At 41.0% G+C, this 23,440-nt stretch overlaps 1 protein-coding gene across 7 annotated transcripts in view; it reads right to left on the bottom strand.

The window, feature by feature from the left end:
• Positions 1-23,440, bottom strand: part of LOC140187588 (RIMS-binding protein 2-like) — a 338,771-nt gene that overhangs the window by 85,118 nt on the left and 230,213 nt on the right. For 4 of the 7 annotated variants that reach the window (XM_072243038.1, XM_072243039.1, XM_072243042.1 and 1 more), the window contains 4 exons: positions 12,728-12,811; positions 10,381-10,470; positions 6,644-6,766; positions 5,889-5,993 (listed from right to left, as the gene is read on the bottom strand). In XM_072243038.1, coding sequence (XP_072099139.1) covers positions 5,889-5,993; positions 6,644-6,766; positions 10,381-10,470; positions 12,728-12,811 — 402 coding nt within the window. Of the gene's footprint in view, positions 1-5,888; positions 5,994-6,643; positions 6,767-10,380; positions 10,471-10,963; positions 11,012-12,727; positions 12,812-23,440 lie in introns of all 7 variants that reach the window. The other 3 variants (XM_072243043.1, XM_072243045.1, XM_072243044.1) reach the window with 1 other exon arrangement.

Here is a 23,440-nt window from a genome sequence, read left to right as displayed (position 1 = left end):
GTACATTTTCTCTGTATTTTTTCAATTTTATTTACATCTTTCCTGTAGGTAGGTGACGAAAATTGCACATAATTTTCCAAATATGGCCTCACGAATGTCTTATACAATTTCAACATAACATCCGAACTCCTGTACTCAATACATTGATTTATGAAGGCCAATGTGCCAAAACATTTCCTTACAACCCTATCAATCTGTGATGCCACTTTCAAGGAATTACAGAACTGTATGCCCAGATCCCGCTTGTCCTACCACTTTCGTCAGTGCGCGACTGCTCACCGTGTAAGACCTACCTTGTTTGGTACTCCCAAAGTGCAATACTTGTCTGCATTAAATTCCATCAGCCATTTTGCAGCCCATTTTTCCAGTTGGTCCAGATCCCACTGCAAACTTTGATTGTTTCCTCGCTCTCCACTACATCCCCAATCTTGATGCCGTCCGCTAATTTGCTGATCTATTTTATCACATTATAAACCAGATTGTTTATATGCCGTAGATGACAAACAACAGATCCAGCATTGATCCCTGCAGCGCACCACTAGTTACATGCCTCCAATCAGAGAGGCAACCATCTACTACTACTTTCTGGCTTCTCCCGTGAAGCCAATGTCTAATCTAATTTACTAACTCACTTTGAATGCCAAGTGACTGAATCTTCTTGACAACCAACCATGCGGAACCATAACCAGGGCTTCAATATCTCTCTAAAAACAAGGTTCACTAAACCTGTCGGTCTTGTCTTTTATTCTGACAGGAACATACAAAATCTGTACTCTCAAAATTTCATTTCCGAAGGCCTCCCTTCAGAGAAGGGAGGAGAAGATGGCGGTGCGACGCAGTGCGCGCGGCCGCTCCGAAATGATATCATAATTGTGAAGTAGGTACTGTGCACAATCCTGATTTGATGGAGACAGCCGTGAGAAGCACGGAGGAACATCTGGAGAAACTTCCAAAATCCCCGCTTCGCTGCCACTGCTACTGTGTGATCAAGAATCCACAGAGGGGAAGGCCCCAAATCCTCGACTTTGCCTATTGCCGGGGCTGGGGTCGAAGCGCTTGGCAGAGATGGTGCTTGGTGTTGGATGGCTGGTCGGAGGCTCCAAGTTTTCAGACGGACTCAAGAGTCAGCTGTGGTCGGGTGCTTCTAGGGTGCTGCATCGGCAAGTTTGAGGCGCTGGAAGCTCATGGCAGGGAGAGTTTTTCTTCTTTCAACCGTCTGCGTGAGATGATGGGACTTTCGAGAGACTTTGAGACTTTTTTTTACCGTACCCATGATCTGTTCTTTATCAAATTACGGTATTGCTTTGCACTGTTGTAACTATATGTTATAATCATGTGGTTTTTGTCAGTTTTTCAGTCTTGGTTTGTCTTGTGTTTCTGTGATATCATTCTGGAGGAACATTGTGCATTGTAATGCGTGCATTACTAAATGACAATAAAAGAGGACTGCGTGTCCTCATAATCTAATCTAATCTAAAATAACCTGTCCCATTTCACACTTGCCAGATCCTTTCTGATACCATTAAATTGGCTTTTCTCCAAATTTAGAATCTCAACTTGAGGACCAGACCTCTCCTTTTCCATAATTACCTTGAAACTAATGGCATTATGATCACTAGATACAGTATTCCCCTGCACAAACTTCTGTCACCTTCCCTCTCTCATCTCCTAGCGGGAGATCTAGTATCACACTTGCTAGTTGGGACTTCAACGCAATGATTAAGGGAAATTTCCTGAACACATTTAACATACTTTTTCCGATCCAGCCCTTTTACAGTATGGAAGTCCCTGCCAATATGCAGAAAGTTAAAATTACCCACTATCACAACCTTGTTTCTTGCAACAGTCTGCGATCTCTCTACAAATTTCTTCCTCTAAATCCCATGACTATTGGGTGGTCTATAATATATTCCCATTAATGTGGTCATGCATTACTTATTCCTCAATTCCATCAATAAAGCCTCACTAGACAACCTCTTCAATTTGTGACAATGTCTGAGCAATGCCGTGACATTTTCCTTGACTAGTAATGCCACCCCTCCCCCTTTAATCCCTCCTGCTCTATTGTGCCATAAACAACAGAACCTTGGAACATTGAGCTGCCAGTCCTGCCTCTCCTGCAACCAAGCCTCACTAATGGCAACAATGTCATAATTTCACATGCTGATCTACGCCCTAAGCTGCTCAGCCTTTAATACAATATTCTTTGCATTGAAATAAACATAGCTCACAACATTAGTCCCACCATGCTCAACTTTTTGATTCCTGCTTTGTATGCAGGCTTAACAATGTTTTTCTCCAGAACTACTCCACTATTTGTTCTGGCATTCTGATTCCTATACCCCTGCAACTCTAGTTTAAGCCCCACCACCCACCACCCTCCTCTCACCAACCCCATGCAGCACTAGCGAATTTTCCTGCTAAGATATTAGTCCACCTCCATTTCAGGTGCAAATCGTCCTTTCTGTACAGGTCTCACCTTCTCGAGAAAGGAGCCCAATGATCCAAAAATCTAAAGCCCTCCCTCCTGTACTATATCCTTAGCCACATGTTAAACTGTATGACCTTGCTATTTCTGGCCTCACTAGCATGTGGCATGGGCAGCAATCCTGAGATCATAACCCTGGAGGTACTGTCCTTTAACTTAGCACCTAACTCCCTGAAGTCACTCTTCAGGACCTTGTCATCTCTCCTACCCATGTCATTGGCATCGATGTGGACCACAGCCTCTGACCGCTCATCCTCCCACGTCAGAATGCTGCAAACTCGATCAAAGATATCTCTAACCTTAGTATCCAGGAAGCAACATACCATCCAAGAATCTCGTTCTTGTCCACAGAACCTCCTTTCTGTTCCCCTAACCAATGTACTGTGCTGGTGGCTCAGTGATCTTAGCGTCAGACTCCGGAGCAAAGGTTCCTGAGTTCGAATCCAGTCGGGCCACTCCCAAGCACGCTGTCGAGCTCGCAACTCGGCCTCGTTTAAAAAAAAAACTGCGCTGTGAGAAGGATGTGGGGGACCACTCACAGAATCTTTCCTCCAAGACAACCACTTGAAAAAGTGGTCACCGAGGCTCTGGTGGAGTATGGCACACAAAAAAAAAGTATCACCTACAGATCACCTCTTAACCATGCCCTGCATCCCTGTGTATCCTATCAACCCCTCAACCTCACAATCCTGAGTTCATCCGCTTTGAGCTCCAACTCTTTAGCACAGTCCATTAGAAGGGGCACTTCTTGCAGGTGTAGCCCTGAGGGACACTGAAGTTCTCTGCCTTCCCACATCCTCCAAGCAGAGCATTCCACTATCCTGTCTAGCATCCCCACTGCTCTAAATGTACAATAAAAAAGAAAAAGGATAAATAAAGAAAAAATATCTACCTCCTGTCTACATCTCTCCTTGCTGAAGCCTTGGTGAGTCAAAGCCTCAGCTCCCTGCTCTAACACTGGCCCACTCACACAATGGCCACTCTGCTTAAACCCAATTTCTTTTTACAGAATCTTGTCAAGTGCCAAATTATGCACAATCCAATGTCTCCTCAGGAACTGTGCTGCATAATGAATGCCCACCATTCCTGCTCGCTTCTTTTAAACACTCTTTCCCTCTACGCAAGTCAATGTCTCTTCAGGAACTGTTTCACGCAAACCACCTGTCTAAAAACTAATTACACAGAGGGAAGTTGCTTTGTGAGATTGTGTGCTTGTTATTTTTAAATAGAGCCTTTAATTACTTCAAAGGTAGCTTGATAATTCCTTTGTTGGGGTAGGACATAAAACCACAGAAAAAATACAAGAGACTGAGATTACTCTGTGTAGCTACAGATAGCATGTCAGACTTGATGGGCCAAGTAATCTGTTATGCAGAGTTGTTTACCTATGATCTGTAACATAGGTGTAGTTTCAACCACAGTACAGGTTCATTGCATGTTCCAACACAAAATGATAGGTAATCAAGTATAATCATATCTATGGCATGCATATCAAATTGTAGAGACTCACAAAAGGCAAGTAATTCTGTCACTTGGAATACTTGAATTAAGCAACCCCATAGATAAGGATCTAAGCAAGATTATTCAAACACAACCAATATGTTAACAAGGTGCTTTATTACTTATGTGGCTTTCTGCTACAGTGACCACCTCATTACTCACCAAATTTTCTATCAAGTGACCTTTTTTCCAATTGCAGAATTACCCATTCTGAACATTTCAGTCCTTCTGCTGTTGAAATGACTGAAGGTGATAAGGTCTACTTTGATTGAGGGCAATGCCAAAATGCAAATTTCCTGTAGTCTGTAAGCAGTGTAATGGAGTCAAGGATGACCATATCAAGCAAAGAGCTACAGCTGAGGAGTTTTTCAATGGGTTCCTTCAAGGGGGTGCTGACTACTTACCTGCTATGAAATACTCATTATTTGTTCTTTGTTCCCAGAGGGGTACACTTTTGTGTGTTTCGAATATACAAAGAAAAATAAACTGCAAATGATTCTAGTTCTCTAAGTTGTTGTCCATAAAGGCATCCAGTTGTACACTGGCTAAGGATAGAATTGCGTCAACTGTGATGATATTCATAATCAATGACTATGCAAAAGATTTAGGCAAAGTGTAGATGACTGCCATTCTGTGAATTACACAAATCCATTTAAGACCATAAGACAGGTGCAGAATTTGGCCATTTGGCCCATAGAGTCTGCTCCACCATTTCATCATGGCTGATCCAAATTTCCTCTCAGCCCCAAACTCCTGCCTTCCCTCCGTATCCCTTCATGCCCCGAACAATCAAGAAAGAATCAAACTCTGCCTTAAATGTACGGAAAGACTTGGTCTCCACAACTGCCTGTGGCAAAGAATTCCACAGTTTCACCACTCTATGGCTAAAGAAATTCCTCCTCATCTCTTTTCTAGGATGCCTCTCTATTCTGAAGCTGTGTCCTCTGGTCTTATACTCTCCCACCATAGGAATCATCTTCTCCACATCCACTCTATCAAGGACTTACATCATTCGACAGGTTTCAATGAGGTCACCTTTCATTCTTCTGAATTCTAGTGAATATAGGCCCAGAGCCATCAAACACTCTTCATATGATAAGCCATTCAATCCTGGAATTATTTTTGTGAACCTCTTTTGAAGGCTCTCCAGTTTCAGCACATCCTTTCTAAGATAAGGGGCCCAAAACTGCTCAGAATACTCCAAGTGAAGCCTCAGCAGTGCTTTATAAAGTCTTAACATTATATCCTTCCTTTTATATTCCAGTCCTCTTGAAATGAATGTGAACATTGTATTTGCCTTCCTCACCACAGACTCAACCTTAAAATTAACCTTTAGGAAATCCTGTACAAGGACTCCCGAGTCACTTTACCTCTCACTTTTTTGCATTTTCTCTCCACTTAGAAAAGTCAACCTTTTCATTTCTTCTACCAAAGTGCATGACCATTCAGTTCCCAACAGTGTATTCCATCTGCTATTTCTTTACCCATTCTCCTAATCCATCTACGTCCTTCTGTAGCCTCTCTACTTCCCCAAAACTACCTGCCCCTCCAGAGATATCTATCTTCATATCATCTGCAAGCTTTGCAACAAAGCCATCAATTCCATCATCTAAATCATTGACATTTAACGTAAAGAGAATTGGTCTTAACATAGACCCCTGTGGATCATCACTAGTCACCAGCAGCCAACCAGAAAGGCTCCCTTTATTCCCACTCTTTGCCTCCTCCCAATCAGCCACTGCTTTATCCATGCTAGAATTTTTCCTGTAATACCATGGGCTCGTAGCTTATTAAGCAGCCTCACGTGTGGCACCTTGTCAACGGCCTCCTGAAATTCTAAGTACACAACATTATGAAGGATGTGACTTAAAGGAAAAGAAAATAAAGACACTTATCCTACCTGTTGCAGTCGTTCAACCTCATGCTGCTTGGCTTGAAGAATGGTCAGTGCTTCTTCATGTTCCAACTGCAACTGGTGCCTACGTTCTGCCACCTCTCGCATATGCTGCACAGCAATAAATCAATTACATCCAATTTGACTGTGCAAGTGCTTCTCTGCTTTCCAAAATCAACCTGCCCACTGAAAGTGCAGGATAGTCGGCAGTTTCCTTTAGAAAGACAACTTTTTGAAAACAAGATTATTCTTGCCAAAATACTTAGTCATTTACTGAGGTACTGCTGGAAATACATCATTAGTGATTTGCTGAAATCATATGGCCCCATACCAGGGCAAGATGGGAAAATTAACTCTACACTCTCTTTTTGGTACTGAAGCTTCCTACCTAGGCACATTTTACAGAGGTCTATTTAGTGAATTCTAAATTCTTCTCACAATGATCAATCGACTTTTCCTGTTTTACAACATTCATGGCCAAGGTCTACAATTCCAGATCCATTTCTGATCATTAAATCTCCTGACCAAAGCTCTGTTGCAAATGCAGGTCCTCCTCACCAGATGAACCTGGGGGTTTCTTGCGTCACTTGGTTTTACTTCTATCTTTCTTTCTTTTTACAGTGAAGGAAATAAAGCAAAGCTCAGTAAGACTTAAAATTCCATATTTAAAGAAACAAAATATCCTGAAAGTTACCTAAGATCTGCAGCACCTTCAGATGGATACCCAAGATCACAACATCTCACTCCAAAAGAGATCTCACCTTCAGTACTTGCTCTAGATTCTCCAGCTTGGCTTGGAGTCGCTGATTCTCCTTCAGAACTGAATCTCGTTCTGCTGTAACCACTGAGAGTCTCCCTCTCAGGTCATTGTTCTGGGCTTTAATCTGCAGTAAATATAAACATCTCAGCACAGTCAGAAGAAAAAGAGGAAGAAAGGTGTTGCCTCATTACTGTATGCAAGTACAATGAACTTGATGACAACTGTAAATTAGTGTCCGCTTGCTTTGGTGCAAGTAGCTTCTGAGTGCAGGTTAATGACTTGCTGGCGTCAAGTTTGGCTGAAATTCTAAATTATTAGAAAATAATTGATAATGTTTTCCACTCACCACCCCTCCTTTCCTCACAATGCCTTATCTCTGACCTCTTTCATTGCTCGTCCCACAATTAGCTGAATAAATACAACAAGATAAATGTTCTCATGATGTTTTGATGTAATCACTTTGTCTATCTCAGTGGAGCAGTAAGGGTAATGTTAGTTCCTCTCAGTTATCAAGGGAAAATAGAGCAATATCAGCCAGAGTTTTTATTGCCTAATACTATTTTGTGCCCTTTGCAGGAAACTGCATGCATATGAAAATTGGAAAATGGCATTAATCATTGTTGATGAATGACTGCCTGGAAGCAGTATTCATCAATGCCATTCTCAAGGACAGGATGGAAGCTATCTGAGAGAATTTGAAAATAATTCTTTATTTAGAATATACAGTACCGTGCAAAAGTCCTAGCCACATATATATAGCTAGGGTACCTAAACTTTTGTACAGTACTGTATTTATCAACGTAGAGTGGAGAACAAGATTGTAAAAATGGCACGAGCAAATGATATTAGGAATACCAAGGGTGCAGCACTATGGGAAAGGTGTGAAACAGATGGCAGAGAGGGAGTGCTGGGGCAGGGCTTGGCACGCGGCAGATACACCCAGCCTTGAGGCAATAGGCAAGATCATTTGATTCCAAATAATTGGTTCATTGATCATTCTAGAATGTTTCTCTGGTGCTTCTCCCTCCTTCCCCTCTCCCTTCACCTTTTCCCAAATGCAGTGGCCAAACTAATCCAAAGTAATTGCCACTGCTGGCAACCGTACGGATTTGTTATACTTGCTTGACGTGCCCCCACTCCAATGATTGTTCCAAAAGTCAAGTCTATGCATTGTGATTCCTTATTTGCAATTAGCAAACATACAATTTTGAAATGATGGAAGTGTAAGCCAGGCACAATTAAGTGTTATTGAACTTTATTAAGCAGTCAGCAAATATATGACTTTCGTCAGCCCCCAGCTACTACAAATTGTGATGAGCGAAGTACTAATACGTGATTTATTCCGCTCACTTTACCACACTACCACTCATGTTACTAGCTACAATAAATATAATAAACTCTGCAACTTAAAATGCAATGCAGACAGAGAACAGATGTATGGCTCCTATACCAACTCAAGCAAAGAGGTGAGTGAACAAAGGCAAGCAAAGGGGTGGGTAAACAAAGGCAAGTGAAGGGGCGGGTGAACAAAGTCAAGCGAAGGGGCGACTGAACAAAGTCAAGCGAAGGGGCGGGTGAACAAAGTCAAGCGCAGGGGCGGGTGAACAAAGGCAAGCGAAGGGGCGGGTGAACAAAGTCAAGAGAACCGGCGAGGAGACAGCAGCATGTCATGAGGCAAGCAGAGGAAGTACACGGTGGGATGATGGGAGAACCACCCAATATGAGATAAAGTCAGAGTTTAAAAGAGTACAGCACAGAAACTGACCCTTTGGCCCATCTAATCAGAGCCAAACTATTTAACTACTCCCATCAACCTGCAGCAGTGTCGTAGTCCTTCATACCCCTACCATCCATGTACCTATCCAAACTTCTCTTAAACATTGAAATTGAGCTTGTATGCACCATTTGTGCTGGCAGCTCATTCCACACTCTCACAACTCTTGATTGAAGAAATTTTCCTCATGTTTCCCTTAAAATTCTCACCTTTCACCCTTAACCCATCACCTTTGGTTGAGTTAACCCAACCTCAGGGAAAAGCCTGTTTGCATTTACCCTATCTATACCCCTCATAATTTTGTATACCTCTATCACATCTCCTCTCAATCTTCTACGTTCCAAAGAATAAAGTCCTAACCTAATGAATCCTTCCTTGTAACTCAGGTCCTCAAGACCTGGCAACATCCTTGTAAGTTTTCTTTGTACTTTTTCAACTTTGTTTACATCTTTCCTGCACACAATGCTCCAGACTTGGCCTCACCAGTACACATTTGCAACTTCAATATCACATCCCATCTCCTGCACTCAAGACTTTGATTTATGATGGCCAATATGCCAAAAGTATTCTTAACAAATGTATCTACCTGTGACGCCACTTTGAACAAATTATAGACCTGTATTCCTAGATCCCTTTTTGTTCTACCACACTCCTCAGTGCCCTACCATTCACTGTGTAATAACTACCCAGGTTGGTCCTACTGAAGTGCAACACCTCACACTTGGCTGCATTAAATTCCATTTGCCACTTTTCTGCCCATTTTTCCAGCTGGTCCAGATCCCGTTACAAGCCATGACAGCCTTCCCCGTGCCCACCACACCCCCAATCTTGGTGTCGTCCGCAAATTTGCTGATCCAGTTAACCACCATGAGTTAACGAGAGCTGTATAACTCATTTCCTTCTACGTTAAGCCACAAACTTATCAATCACCCCTGCTGTGGACCACCTGGAGGTCCAAGACATTCTCATTACATGCACATGCAGTTCAATTCTGAGTGATAATGCAGAAACTTTGAAGTTAATATCTCATCTACTACCGTAGGCCACGAACTTATCAATCACCCCTGCTGTGGACCACTTCTACAAAGAAGGGATCCGTATGCTCCACGACTGCTGGACTAAGTGTGTACATGTAGGAGGGAACTATGTTGAAAAATCAATGTGCTAGGTTTTCTAAAACTGACTCCTTCTACCTTAGGCCATTAACTTATCAATCACCCATCGTAGATGACTAACATCAACGGACCCAGCACTGACCACTGCGGCACTCCACTGAACAGTACTGTGCAAAAGTCTTAGGCACATATATTTAGCTAGGGTGCCTCAGACCTTTGCACAGTAGTGTAGTAATTTTGTGTATTGCACTGTACTGCTATCGCAAAATAAACAAAGCTTGTGACATACAGTATATGAATGATGATAAAACCTGATTCTGATATGGGTCCCTATTGTGGATTGTGGACTGAAGTGAGCAGGCAGAGGGGTGGAAGCAGGAAGCACCAGAGAAACATTCTGTAATGATCAATAAGCCAACTGTTTGGAATCAAATGACCTTGCCTGGTGTTACAGGGATGGGTGTGTCTGCACCTGCGCCACCTCAGCCCTACGCTCCTGGCACTCCTTTGCCACCTGTTCCACAACACTCCCACAGCACTCCACCCCCCATTACTAACATCCTTTGCTCCTGCCAGATTTACAAACACACTCTCTACTCCACGGTGACAAATACAGTACTGTGCAAAAGTCTTAAGCACCCTCACTATATACATGTGCCTGAGACTTTTGCACAGTACTGCAATTGGCAGAAATAAGACACTGAATTAATCAAGATGATTGTGAAAGAGGCAACATTCTGGCACATGCATAATGCAGGTTTATAAGGTAAACCCTACTAAAAACAATCTGTACAATCAGATAAATGGGCAGGAAAGCATATTCAATGCACTGAGCAGAGATCAAGTCACCTTATCAGTCTCTTGTGCCTCCTGGCTGAGTCTAATGGTCTCTTCAGTTAACCGTGCATTCTCACTCCGGACTTGCTTCAGCTCATTCTCCTGCAAGTATAAATACAAACATTTTAACAAAGACAAAGACAATACAAAGCATATCATTTTGCACCACTACAAACCTTTAGTAAGTTTCCATCCACTGACTCTCTAATGGCTCCTGATCATATAAAGCCCATTCTACCTTTTTGTTCTAAAAATGTTTTAAGTGAATTTGGAGTATAAAGGGAAAGTTTAAGAGATAACCTTTGCAGTGGGTAGCTATGTTATGTAGCTGATGCCTTACCATCAGCTTTCAACAATAAACAGATTTGTTTGAGAAAGAAATGTGTTATTTTAAAAATTAAATTAGTACCTGTGAGAAACAGAACTCAGGTGTATGATAGCATTGCTAGTTCCAACAATTAACAATCCAAAGAACAAAATGGCAGGGGCACCTCTTGATGCTGTTCAACATAAGGATGACATTATTTCTAGAGAGCTCACCTGTTCATAATAATAGAATGGGAAACAAGTCAGTTAAAAAAAATAGGAGTCTTACCTGATTTAGGGCAGGGTTTTTTATGGACCCTCCCTTGTGATGGTTTAACTGTGTAGGAAGTAAAGTCAACAATGAGGATCTCACAAGAAGAGTTCAAGTTGCACCTGGTCTTAGCAGGTTATGGTTCTAGCTAGTAGCAATTTTTTTTTACCGTCAATAAATCTTGCTTTTCTCAAACAATCCTGGAAGTATGTTGAAAGCTGGCTGAGTGGCATCAGGTACACAGTGTGGCTAGAGTGAATGCAGCCACAGTAGGACTGTTGTCGTAACATAGTTTCAGAAACTGTAGGTATCATCAATGCATCTGCACAAACTGGAGACCACTGCTGCCAGTGACATTAATCAGCACATTGGAAACAATTCATGCATTTTTCTACATATGCATACAAACATAAAAAATCTAGAATATGGGTTGGGGTGAAATAAGTTTGAGGAGGCATGTTTGGTGCATAAAAACCATCTGACCTTACCAATGAGCCAACATATCTCAACACAGAAAAACAACATACCGGTAACACACTTCAAAAGGATACTGTCAGAGAATTTTGGCATTAAAAACAAAGTATTGCAGATCCCAGAAATCTCATATAATTAAATACCATTGACTAGAATTGTCAACATTGCACCTTTTTAGAAAGACAATGCAAGATACCCCACCTGCAAGATTTAGTAATCACAATAGTTCAGTGAGACCTCCTACAGTCACACGCATACACTGAAACTCCTTCATAAAAATAATGCTTAGAAAGGAGCAGAAAAATAACCCTGAAATACCTATTCATATCAACAGATATCAACATTTCTGACACTGGACTAATTCCATTAAAATTATTTAAAATGTTGAAATCTTCACAGGGCAATAACTTTTCCAACTCATAAACTTTTGTTGCTTGAAAATCCGTTTATTTTCAGACTAACAGAAAATTTAACAGAGGTATGAATAATAATAATTTCAATATCTAAATGGAGTAGACATCTAGTCCTGGACGTTACTGTCTCTAAACCCTAGATGGACGTAGGTTTACTCACTAGCCTTTCTTGTATAGACAAATTCAGGTTCAAGGCAAAAGGAGAATTCGTTCCGTATTAGAGGCCAGGCCACAGAATTGATTTTTTCATTATTGTGATAGTGCAAAGCAGAATTCAGCAATAGCTCACTTCTGACATCCAAAGCACCTATTTTGCAGACAGCATAACTTAATTGAAAATAAAAGAAAACAGATGTTGCAAAACAAAATCAGGAAAAGCTGGAAGCATTCAGTGAGCCAGGCAAGATAATAGAAAATAATGTGAAAGCAGAAACAGAGTTAATGCTTCAGGTCATCAATTTTCATAACTTCAATTCTGAAACTTCAGAGATGTGAACTGCATGGATATGCTAGTTCCATATACAGGAACAGGAAATCATTGAAAATGAATTACCAAGTGCTCCAAGCAAAACTTTAACACTAATAAGCTTTGATACAATGTTGAGTAACAAATAATCTTGCTTAAAATTGCAATTACTATCAATGTATTACTTATAGCATTCGTATTTGTATTACAAACACATTCGTATTTGTATTACAAACACTTCTCCGAACTATACATATGCTGCATATAAACTGACTAAATTAAACATGGTTTCCCACAGGAGGTTCATATTTTTTACATGTTCTATTAATATAGTGGAAAAACTACAATACAGATTGAGATTCTGAAGAGCCACGTTTATCCTCATGCTCCTTCATACTCATACATTAAAATAATTAGGAGCGCACATACCAAATCCTGGCATATCCGCTGGCGTTTTTTTATTTCTTGTTCATGGCTTTCACATTCTTTCCGTTTTTTACATAATTCTGTTCCCTGTGGAAAGTAAATTAGATCTAGTTAGAACTACTTCACAACCAGGGCTAGTCAAAAATCCAGGCAAACCACGGTGTCACCTGTTTATAGTCATCCAGGAGAGAGGCACCATAGTCAGTGTGCTCACCGGAAGTGGTGAGGGGTAACATTAAACTGGAGTCAGTTCTGCTGTCTGGTGTTCATTCAGCAGAAGACAAGCTGTATTGTGTTCAGCTGCAGACTGCTGCAACATTCATGGGCTCAGGGTCTTGGACTACTTTTTTTGTGGCTCTATTTTACTGCTATCTGTGCTTGCTATCTTATCTGTGCTATATGTGCCCTTGTTCTGTGTGTGACTGTTGGTACTGTGTTTTGCATCTTCACTCTGGAATATCACTATCTCATTTGGATGTATTCATGAGCATTTACAGTTGCAAGAAAGTTTGCAAACCTTTTGCAATTACCTGGTTTTCTGTATTAGTTAATCATAAAATAAGGTCTAATCTTTATCTAAGTCACAATAGTAGGCAAACACAATCTGCCTAAACTAATAACACACAAACAATTGTACTTCTCGTCAATACTGAGTACACCATTTAAACAATCAAAATCTAGGTTCAAAAAAGTATGTGAAACTCTGGGGTAATGCCTTCTACAAAAGCTGTTTGGTGTCAGGTGTTCTAATCAACGAGTCGAGACTGGAGATGTGGGTTGCCCTATAAAAAAGACACTCGGAGTCAGGTTACAAAGATCTGTCCATGTGCACCATGTCTCGATCAAAACATTTCAGAAGAAAAACTGTAGAAATACATGCAGCTGGAAAAGGCTACAAAAGCATTTCTAAAGACGTGAGTGTTCATCAGTCCACAGCAAGAGAAATTGTCTGCAAATGGAGGAAATTCTGTACTGTTACCACTCTCCCTAGGAGTGGGCTTCCTGCAAAGATTACGCCAAGAGCACAATGTGCAATGCTGAAGGAGGTGAAAAAGTGAAAAAGAACCCAAGGGTAACAGCAAAAGACCTGCAGAATCTCTCGAACTTGCTAAAGTCTCCGTTCATGTGTCCACTATAAGAAAAACATTGAAGAAGAACGGTGTTCATGGAAGGACATCATGGAGGAAACCACTGTTGTAAAAAAACATATTGCTGCACGTTTCAAGTTTGCAAAAGACAACCTGGATGTTCCACATTTCTGGGACAATGTTCTGTGGACAGATGAGACAGAAGTTGAACTTTTTGGCAGAAATGCACACCACAATGTCTGAAGGAAAAAGGGCACTGCACACCAACACCAGAACCTCATCCCAACTCTGAAGCATGGTGGAAGCAGCATCATGGTTTGGGGCTGCTTTGCTGAGGGAACGATGAATTCAAAATTGTATCAAGACATTTTACAGGAGAATGCTATGGTAGCGGTCCAGACCTTAACCTAATTGAAAAGCTGTGGCATGACCTGAAGAGGGCTGTTGATGCAAGATATCCTAGAAATATTGATGAACTAAAACAGTTGTGTGTGGAGGAATGGTCTAAAATTCCTCCTTGCCATTGTGCAAGTCTGATCAGCAGCTACATGAAACGTCTGGTAGAGGTTATTGCTGCTAAAGGAGTTTGTACCAGCTATTAAATATAAGTGTTTACATACCTTTGCCAGCCTGGACAGTGAATGATTAAACAATGTGTTCAATGAAAACATGAAATGTTTGTGTTTTATTAGTTTCAGCAGATTATGTTTCTCTATTATCGTGACTTAGATTAAGATTAGACCATATTTTATGAGTAATTAATGCAAAAAGCTAGATAATTGCAAAAGGTTCACAAACTTCTTCTTGCAACTGTGTTGTATGGTTGAAAAATAATTAAACTTGAACTTGATGTTTTCTTGAATCAGCAATTTGTTTCTCGAAAGATCAAGCAATGATTATGGAGGAGGTAAATCAGGTTCTTTATGAGTTGGCTATCAGATGAAGATAATATTATTCTACACTGACGAGACAGGCTCAGTATCAACATTCATTAGCCAGGTAGCTTCCTATGTTCACTAAAGACAGTTCATAAGTGACTAGTCATAATGATTCATTAAAAGGAATGAGAAGGGTGATCCTGCACTGGGCTGGGGCTCCTTTCTACTCAATTTGGGACTAATTTTCAAGTTAATGGGGTGGACTGTATTTAAGTGTTTTGTTTGTAAGAGAACTACAAGCTACCTCCTCACCATGGGTCCATATATTTAAGTTTCAATGCATCGCAAAACAGAAATACTGAAAGCTTTCAAGTGGCAGTTCTGAGTTGTCCTGACTTGATTCTAGACTTATGGTACATTATGGTTAGGATTCTCATTTCGTTATTTCACTTCATATTTATGTCCCAAATGTTTATTTTTAATTTTTGAAAATATTTTATGAATAGTTTTAACTGATAAAAGGTATTTCATCAGCAACATTTAGGACAGTTTAAGAAGTCTTAGAAAGCAGAGACCATGAGAGTCATAGGGGATGGGATGGGTCACACTGGTCACTGTTTGTAGACACTCCATTTGAAGAAAGCTGCAGCAATGAGGCATCAAGGAATTACAGAGCTGCAAAACTGCAAAAGATATGAAGGACCACAGGTCTAGAACAGGAATGTACTTGAAGCAAAAGCCATGTCAAGTATAAATTGGGCCAATATATTTAGGTGATTCTGGCAATAAACAACAAGAAGCTTACTAAAGTTATGAACTTTATAGCTTTAGTTAACTAAAAAACTACATAGCTTTAGTTAACTAAACATCAGCCATATCATTACACTAGTCTGAGGATTCCTAAATCTTAGATCTATCAAGATGACAAAATAACTGGCCTAGAAATAATTCCTATCACACATTTATTACGAGCCAAAGTTAAACAAGCAGCTTTCAGATGGGTTATAGAATATTACAATCTGATTTTTACACTGGTTAACAACCTATTAATAACTTTAGTTGCTCATTGAGCCCTGACTGAAGATATTAGTAACACTTAACATGGAAAATGCCAACATATGGATATTTGTCCACATGGGTAGCACAATAGCATGGAGGTTAGTGTCATGCCAATACAGCACCAGTGACCTGGGTTCAATTCCAGTCACTGCCTATGAGGAGTTTGTACAATCTCCCTATGACCACAAGAGTTTCCTCCAGGTGCTCTAGTTTGATCCCACATTGCAAAAACATGAGTTAGTTGACTATTTGGTCACATGGCTGTAATTGGGCTCCAAGTGCTTGTGGTCCAGAAGGGCCTGTTACTGTACTGTAACTCTAAATAAATAAATATGCCTTGTACATTCTCATCTGACAAAAGGAAATGAAACATACTTTGACTGTATTTTTCACACATTCGGAAAAAGAGGTCAATTCCATATTAGGGATAATTTATACAGTAGATCTACAGCAGTTATTTATCATGGGCTGTGGTCAGCCTAGTGTACACAAAGTTTTCAGAAGTGGGACAACAGGCAATCAACAGCTGCTGTCAATAAACTAGATTCTTCCGCAGTCAAATCACTATACTGCCAATTTATACTGAATCTCCCGTTAGTCACATTTATAAGATTGACAGAACTAGGAAAATCTGCACGCAAATTAATCGAGTGCTTTCCTGTAGAAATTATGACATTCTAACAAGATCTGAGAAGTGCAACATCAGTAAAGGCAAAACTTCAGACAGATTTTAAAAAGGAAATGGAAAATAAAAACTAAGTAGCTCAAAACCCTTCCAGACTACCATTTTGATAGCATGAAAGCATCTGCAATCCTTCCTACTGTTGGATTTTTCATGATATTGAGGCAAAATTTTGTGTTTAAACTATGCAATGCCACATGACCTAATTCATTTTTCTACTTCTCCAATATTCAGCAAATAAGCTCAAAAGGAATAAGTACATACTTTTAATATTCATTCCCAGATGTTAAAGATTTTCTTTATACTCTACTGTACATCCCTCACATCTTTTAAAGATATTCAAACTATGATATCCTTGCTGATACAAGATATAATTGGTCTATATTTTGCTGAAAAATACCGGTGGTTCCAAACAGAAACAATGGCATTTATTCCAGTAAGTCCAGGGCTGCCATACATATGCAATCTTATTTTGGAATCCTGAACTTACCATCAGTAAGAGCCACAGGTTTCAATATCCTCTGCTGTAACAGCTCAGATCAATCTACCCTGGATATCCCCAATCATAGATGTTTGGGAAACACTTCTCTGATCCTGTGCCAAGTTACTCCCTGAGGCAGGATCAGTGATCCTATTAATGTCAATGATTGTAGACGCAGGAAGGTAAGAAGGTAAATTCCTTCTTTTAGATATACAATTTATGTTTTTAGGGTTTTTAATTATCTACGAGCATTTAAGAAGTTTGCTGATTTTATTCTATTATTAAAACATAAATATTTCAAGATTTTCTTTTACTTTATTATTAAAAGTTACACATTCATAATTATTTAGAAATCCTAATAATTTTGATAGCTAGCAAAGTTGAGTGTAAGGCATTGCTAGCTCTCAGGAGAATTTTAACATCTACAGCTTCTACAATGTATTGTGGCAATTACATCTTCATCACTAGGCTCAGATGTTTTCCGCCAGTAAGATACGTCCTCAGTATCGACTCATGAACAGTAGACGAGTATTATAAAAATCCAGGAGAAATCATGCTGATTGTTCCCAGTAGTTTCAAAGAGAACCATCTGCATTCAGCTACTTGCAGATACGGGTTTCCCCCACCATCCGAAGGTAGAGCGTTCCTATGAAACAGTTCGTAAGCCGGAATGTCGTAAAGCGAAGAAGCAATTACCAATTATTTATATGGGAAAACTTTGCCTGCGTTCGCAGACCCAAAAATAACCTACCAAATCATGCCAAATAACACATAAAACATAAAATAACAGTAACATATACTAAAAGCAGGAATGATGTGATACACAGCCTACATAAAGTAGAAATACTTCTCTACAACATTTGCCTGCACAGATCTCCATAACGAAAATCTCACGCAAGCACCGTCGGCAAAAACACTCTCTCCAGTAACCTTTAAGCTATGAAGCTGCCAAATCATACCAAATAACACGTAAAAATACACAGCCTATGTTTGTATATAAAGTAGAAATAATGTACGCACAGTGTAGTATCACTTACAGGAATCGGGAAGACAGCGAGCACACTGATGATGGTGTGTTAGACTGAGTTTTCGCAGGATGGGGTGGTGCAGTGGCCCCCACCCTCTGGGCAGCAACCCGATACCGGTCCGTGAAGAATGCAGCGGTGCAGCGGTAGCCGGGAGGCACATAGCACATCTTTAAGAAAAAAGCCGAACATACTAATTAATTAGGTGCTGCCCGGCACGTAAATGTCGGCCCAAATCAGAGGCGATTCTCAGCGAATCGGTATCTGTCTGTGGCTTCAGGGTTGGGGTGGTGGGACACTGGGGTGTCATCTGTTTCCATTAGGGCAGGCAGCTCATCTTCTCCTATGACTGCCTGCCTTGATGTCGAAGGTCGAAGTTCGTCGTCTGCTGTGGCTGATGTGGAAGGCTTGCTTGACTGCTGAGCCTTGCGCATTTTTCTATCATACAGTTCTTTGTAAGCACTCAAACCATCCTGAAAATATCCCCTAAACCGATGTACCCTTTCAAAATTAAAGTCGTACTTTATCATTGCAGCGAAAACCTCACGCAGTTGCTTCACTTTCACTACTGCATTCGGTTTCCATTGTTATCCTTTCATCTTCCAATTGCATCAGCTCTTCATCGATCAGTTCTTGGTCATGGGATGCCAAAACCTCTTCAACATCACAAGCCAAACTCACTTTGTTCTTACTTCGTTCACCATGATCGAAACGCTTAATTATGTCTAGTTTTATGCTAAGTGTAACAGCCTTACGAGCTCTTTCAGGCTTTTCCGACACCTTAGAACTCATCTTGCTAACGACTGCCCACAGGCACGTGTTTAAGCAATGCCGGCGAGAATGCAGTTCCGAATCCGGGGAGAGCGGCTGCTCGGGGCGCGCGCTGCCTTTTATCACACGCTGATTTTTCCGCGTGCTCATTTTTTATTGCGTGCTGATTTTTTTCGTAACAGTGAAAACACCTTCTGTTAGCGAAAACAGGGAACTAATGTTGGTCTTTCGTAACAGCGAGGTTTCGTAAAGCGAACATTCGAAAAGTGGGGGACACCTGTACCTATGTGCGATGCATCTTGCCCTCTGCTCTATGGTTTAACTCCTTATCAACAGGTTTCCCCACATTACATTTGAGTTTACCCCACTTCGATTCTATGCTAGTTAAACCTTTAAACTTATAACATCAAATCCTGCAAATATTTTGTGGGTCAGGGTGCATCTGTGACTATTTGCCAGAGTTAACTGTTCCTCTTTCCACAGATGCCACCTGACCTACAGAGCATTTTCTGATCTGATCAGCATTTTGTTTTTATTTTAGACTTCCAGGATCTGGAGTTTTTTTTAAGTTTCTTGACAATGTGTATGCTTTAGGAGGCATCTTACATGTGGAACACCAGTAGAAAATACCAAGGAGTCAGGACAAGAATCTGAGAGAAAAGCTTATGCTTTGCATGTGGCAAGCTCTCATATATTGCAATACGATGAATGACCAAAATCATAAGTATTAACCCAAGGATAAATATTGGCCAGAACATAGTGGGGATTTGTGATGATGGAGTGGAAGTAATTTCCTTTTTCTTTAAATTAATGTCATTGCATCCTGAGTCCATCTGAGAGATCATCTGGTTTAGCTCCCCTTCTGACAGAGTAGCACACTCTCAGATATTGAACTAAAGTATTAACTCCAATGTCTGTGTGCATGTTCATGAAATGGGACTTAAACCAAGAATCATCTGACTGAGACCAACTGAGCCACAGCTGACATTTGCTATGTTAACACATTAATGCAAAGCAAAGGCTAAATCCTCATGAATAATGGTATAATGGACCCCATTCAGTAATTTGGCATGTGTCTGTAACTTGCTTTTTGAACAAAATATATAGGCTCACCAAAGTATACTTACACAGAATAAAAGCTTGAAAACTCAAGGAGTAAAACAACTTCAATCATTTCTGAAATTGATTTTTTTTTACAAAGTATAAATTCCCAATAAAGAGAAAAGAAATTCTGAGTAACTATTTTACAACAAAGTAAGCCAACTGTGGCAAGCCCAGAGGATACACAAAACCTTAATTAAGTGAACCACTCAAGATGAAAGCTTAAAGCAATTATTAAAATTATTTCATATTAGTCAAGCCTCAGGAACATACTAATTATTGTTATGAACGAAATGCCACAACAGACATGCCCAGCAAACAATGTGAAAATGATCAAATGACCTGTGTTAATGAAGTCGAGTGATCAGTAAGTAGTGACCAAGAGACCCCGCATTACACATTCTTCCTTAACTTCTATTCAGATAAAAATAATCTAAAAGTTGGCATCTCCGATAGTGCAGCAGTCCCATGGTATTGCACTGGACTCTCAGCCTGGATATTTGTCAATAGGTGAAGTGTTTATAACTAAACAGACTCAGATCCTTATTATTTAGAGGCAAGACTGCTACTGTCTCTGCAACACCTGGCACCTGAAAGATGGCATTTTCCATTCTACTAACAGCGGATATTTGACAATACAAAAGTAATATTTTCCTTGGTACAACAGTTTCTGCAACCAGAAAGCACCGTAAGTAAATTTCTCAAGTTGGTCCTCCGAACCTCATGCTAACGGAGGAGAAGTAACTTCTTCATATCTGTGTGTCATACTTGCAAATGATTAACAAATATTAGCTGATACCAAAGTTCAACAAGACTGAGAATCTAGGAAAAATAAATCATGAACACCAGAAGTTTGAAATTAAAGCAAACAAGCTAAAAGTGCAGAGCAGGATGTTTGGCATTTAAAAGAAATAAACAGTAACACTTCAAGAATGCATCTTGTAAATTCCAAAAGAAAACTTAATACTTTGGGCAGCTGAAGGACATGTATGAGAAAAGAGGTTACAGGGAAATAAGTGGGGGAATGGCAATGATAGGATTGCAGTGGAAGCCAGCATAATCTATAGCTATAGCCTTCTTCTATCATAAAGAAAATATGAAAAAAGATTCATAAATTAAACTATACAGTGGCATGCAAAAGTTTGGGCACCCCGGTCAAAATTTCTGCTACTGTGAATAATTAAGTGAGCAGAAGATGAACTGATCTCCAAAAGTCATAAAGTTAAAGATGAAACATTCTTTTCAACATTTTAAGCAAGATTAGTGTACTATTTTTGTTTTCCTCAATTTTAGAGTGAAAAAAAGGAAAGGAGCACCATGCAAAAATTTGGGCACCCAAAGAGATTTGAGCTCTCAGATAACTTTTACCAAGGTCTCAGACCTTAATTAGCTTGTTAGGGCTATGGCTTGTTCACAGTCATAGTTAGGAAAGGCCAGGTGACGCAAATTTCAAAGCTTTATAAATACACCAACTCCTCAAACCTTGTCCCAACAATCAGCAGCCATGGGCTCCTCTAAGCAGCTGCCTAGCACACTGAAAATTAAAATAAATGATGCCCACAAAGCAGGAGAAGTCTATAAGAAGATAGCAAAGCATTTTCAGGTAGCCATTTCCTCAGTTCGTAATGTAATTAAGAAATGGTAGCTGTTATGTACCCTTGGGGTTCCTATTTTCTGTGGACTGTCACTTTAAAACGTCAGGAGAATGAGACTGAGTTTTGGACACTGTTTGAGGAGACAGCGAGAGAGGGAGGGGGAGAGGGGGAGAGAGGGAGGGAGAGGGGGAGAGAGGGAGGGGAGAGAGGGAGGGGAGAGAGGGAGGGGAGAGAGGGAGGGGGAGAGAGGGAGGGGGAGAGAGGGAGGGGGAGAGGGGAGGGAGAGGGGGAGGGAGAGGGGGAGGGGGAGGGGAGGAGGGGGGAGAGGGGGAGGGGGAGAGGGGGAGAGGGGGAGAGGGGGAGAGGGGGAGAGGGGGAGGGGGAAAAGGGGGAGAGGGGAGAGGGGGAGGGGGGAGGAGGTGGGTGAGAGGGGGAGGGAGGGGGAGGGAGAGGGAGGGTGAGGGGGAGGGAGGGAGAGAGAGATGGGGAGAGAGAGATGGGGAGATGGGGAGAGAGAGATGGGGAGATGGGAAGAGAGAGATGGGGAGAGAGAGAGGGGGAGAGAGAGAGGGGGGGAGAGAGAGGGGGAGAGAGAGGGGGAGAGAGAGGGGAGAGAGAGGGGGAGAGAGAGGGGGAGAGAGAGAGAGGGGGAGAGAGAGGGGGAGAGAGAGAGGGGGAGAGAGAGAGGGGGAGAGAGAGAGGGGGAGAGAGAGAGGGGGGGAGAGAGAGGGGGAGAGAGATAGATATGGAGTTATTTGATGGACAACCAATCTATTATGAGGAATCGATCTGTGATTATTAATGCGTGAAAAAGTGGTCCTGTGGAGTCTACTAGTATATCTAACCCTTGCCTGGGTTGGTAGATTATCACTTGAAGACGGTGCAATTAAGTTGGTCAAGTTTGGCTAACTTGGAAGTTTTGGAGGACAACGGGAAGAATCGACAGCATCGGCTTACGTGGACAATAAAACACCTCTCTCTCTTGCTCCTCAATTCTACTCAACTCAATAACACAAACTGAACTGACTTTGTTTATCTACCATTGTAACACTGTATCAATTACCACCTGAGCTTGAAGAAGTTTGGGTTTATATTTCCACACCTATATATGCATAATCTCTGCTAACCTGTTTGATTTACCTGGTTTTAAATTACTTTATTACGTAGTTACTAATAAAATACAATTAGTTAACAGCAAAACCAGACTCCAGGTGTATTCCATTTCTACTGGTTCTTTAACCCATTGCGGGGTACGTAACAAAATTAACAGGAACGGTGGAGGTCAAATTGAAGTCTGGAAGACCAAGAAAACTTTCCGAGAGAACTGCTCGTAGGATTGCTGGAAAGGCAAATCAAAACCCCCGTTTGACTGCAAAAGACCTTCAGGAAGATTCAGCAGACTCTGGAGTGGTGGTACACTGTTCTACAGTCAGCAACACCTGCACAAATATGACCTTCATGGAAGAGTCATCAGAAGAAAACCTTTCCTGCGTCCTCACCACAAAATTCAGCGTCAGAAGTTTGCAAGGGAACATCTAAACCAGCCTGATGCATTTTGGAAACAAGTCCTGTGGACTGATGAAATTAAAATAGAACTTTTTGGCTGCAATGAGCAAAAGTATGGTTCGAGAAAAAAGGGTGCAGAATTTCATGAAAAGAACACCTCTCCAACTATTAAGCATGTGGGTGGATCGATCACACTTTGGGCTTGTGTTGCAGCCAGTGGCACGGGGAACATTTCACTGGTAGAGGGAAGAATGAATTCAATTAAATACCAGCAAATTCTGGAAGCAAACATCACACCGTCTGTAAAAAAGCTAAAGATGAAAGGAGGATGGCTTCTACAACAGGATAATGATCCTAAACACACCTCAAAATCCACTATGGACTACCTTAAGAGGCGCAAACTGAATTTTTTGCCATGGCCCTCACAGTCCCCCGACCTAAACATCATCGAAAATCTGTAGATAGACCTCGGAAGAGCAGTGCATGCAAGACAGCCCAAGAATCTCACAGAACTACAAGCCTTTTGCAAG

The sequence above is a fragment of the Mobula birostris genome, chromosome 25 (assembly GCF_030028105.1).
Source record: "Mobula birostris isolate sMobBir1 chromosome 25, sMobBir1.hap1, whole genome shotgun sequence".
Lineage (NCBI taxonomy): Eukaryota > Metazoa > Chordata > Chondrichthyes > Myliobatiformes > Myliobatidae > Mobula > Mobula birostris.
Note: the sequence above shows the minus strand (reverse complement) of the source record. Positions and strands in the feature narration are given on the sequence as shown.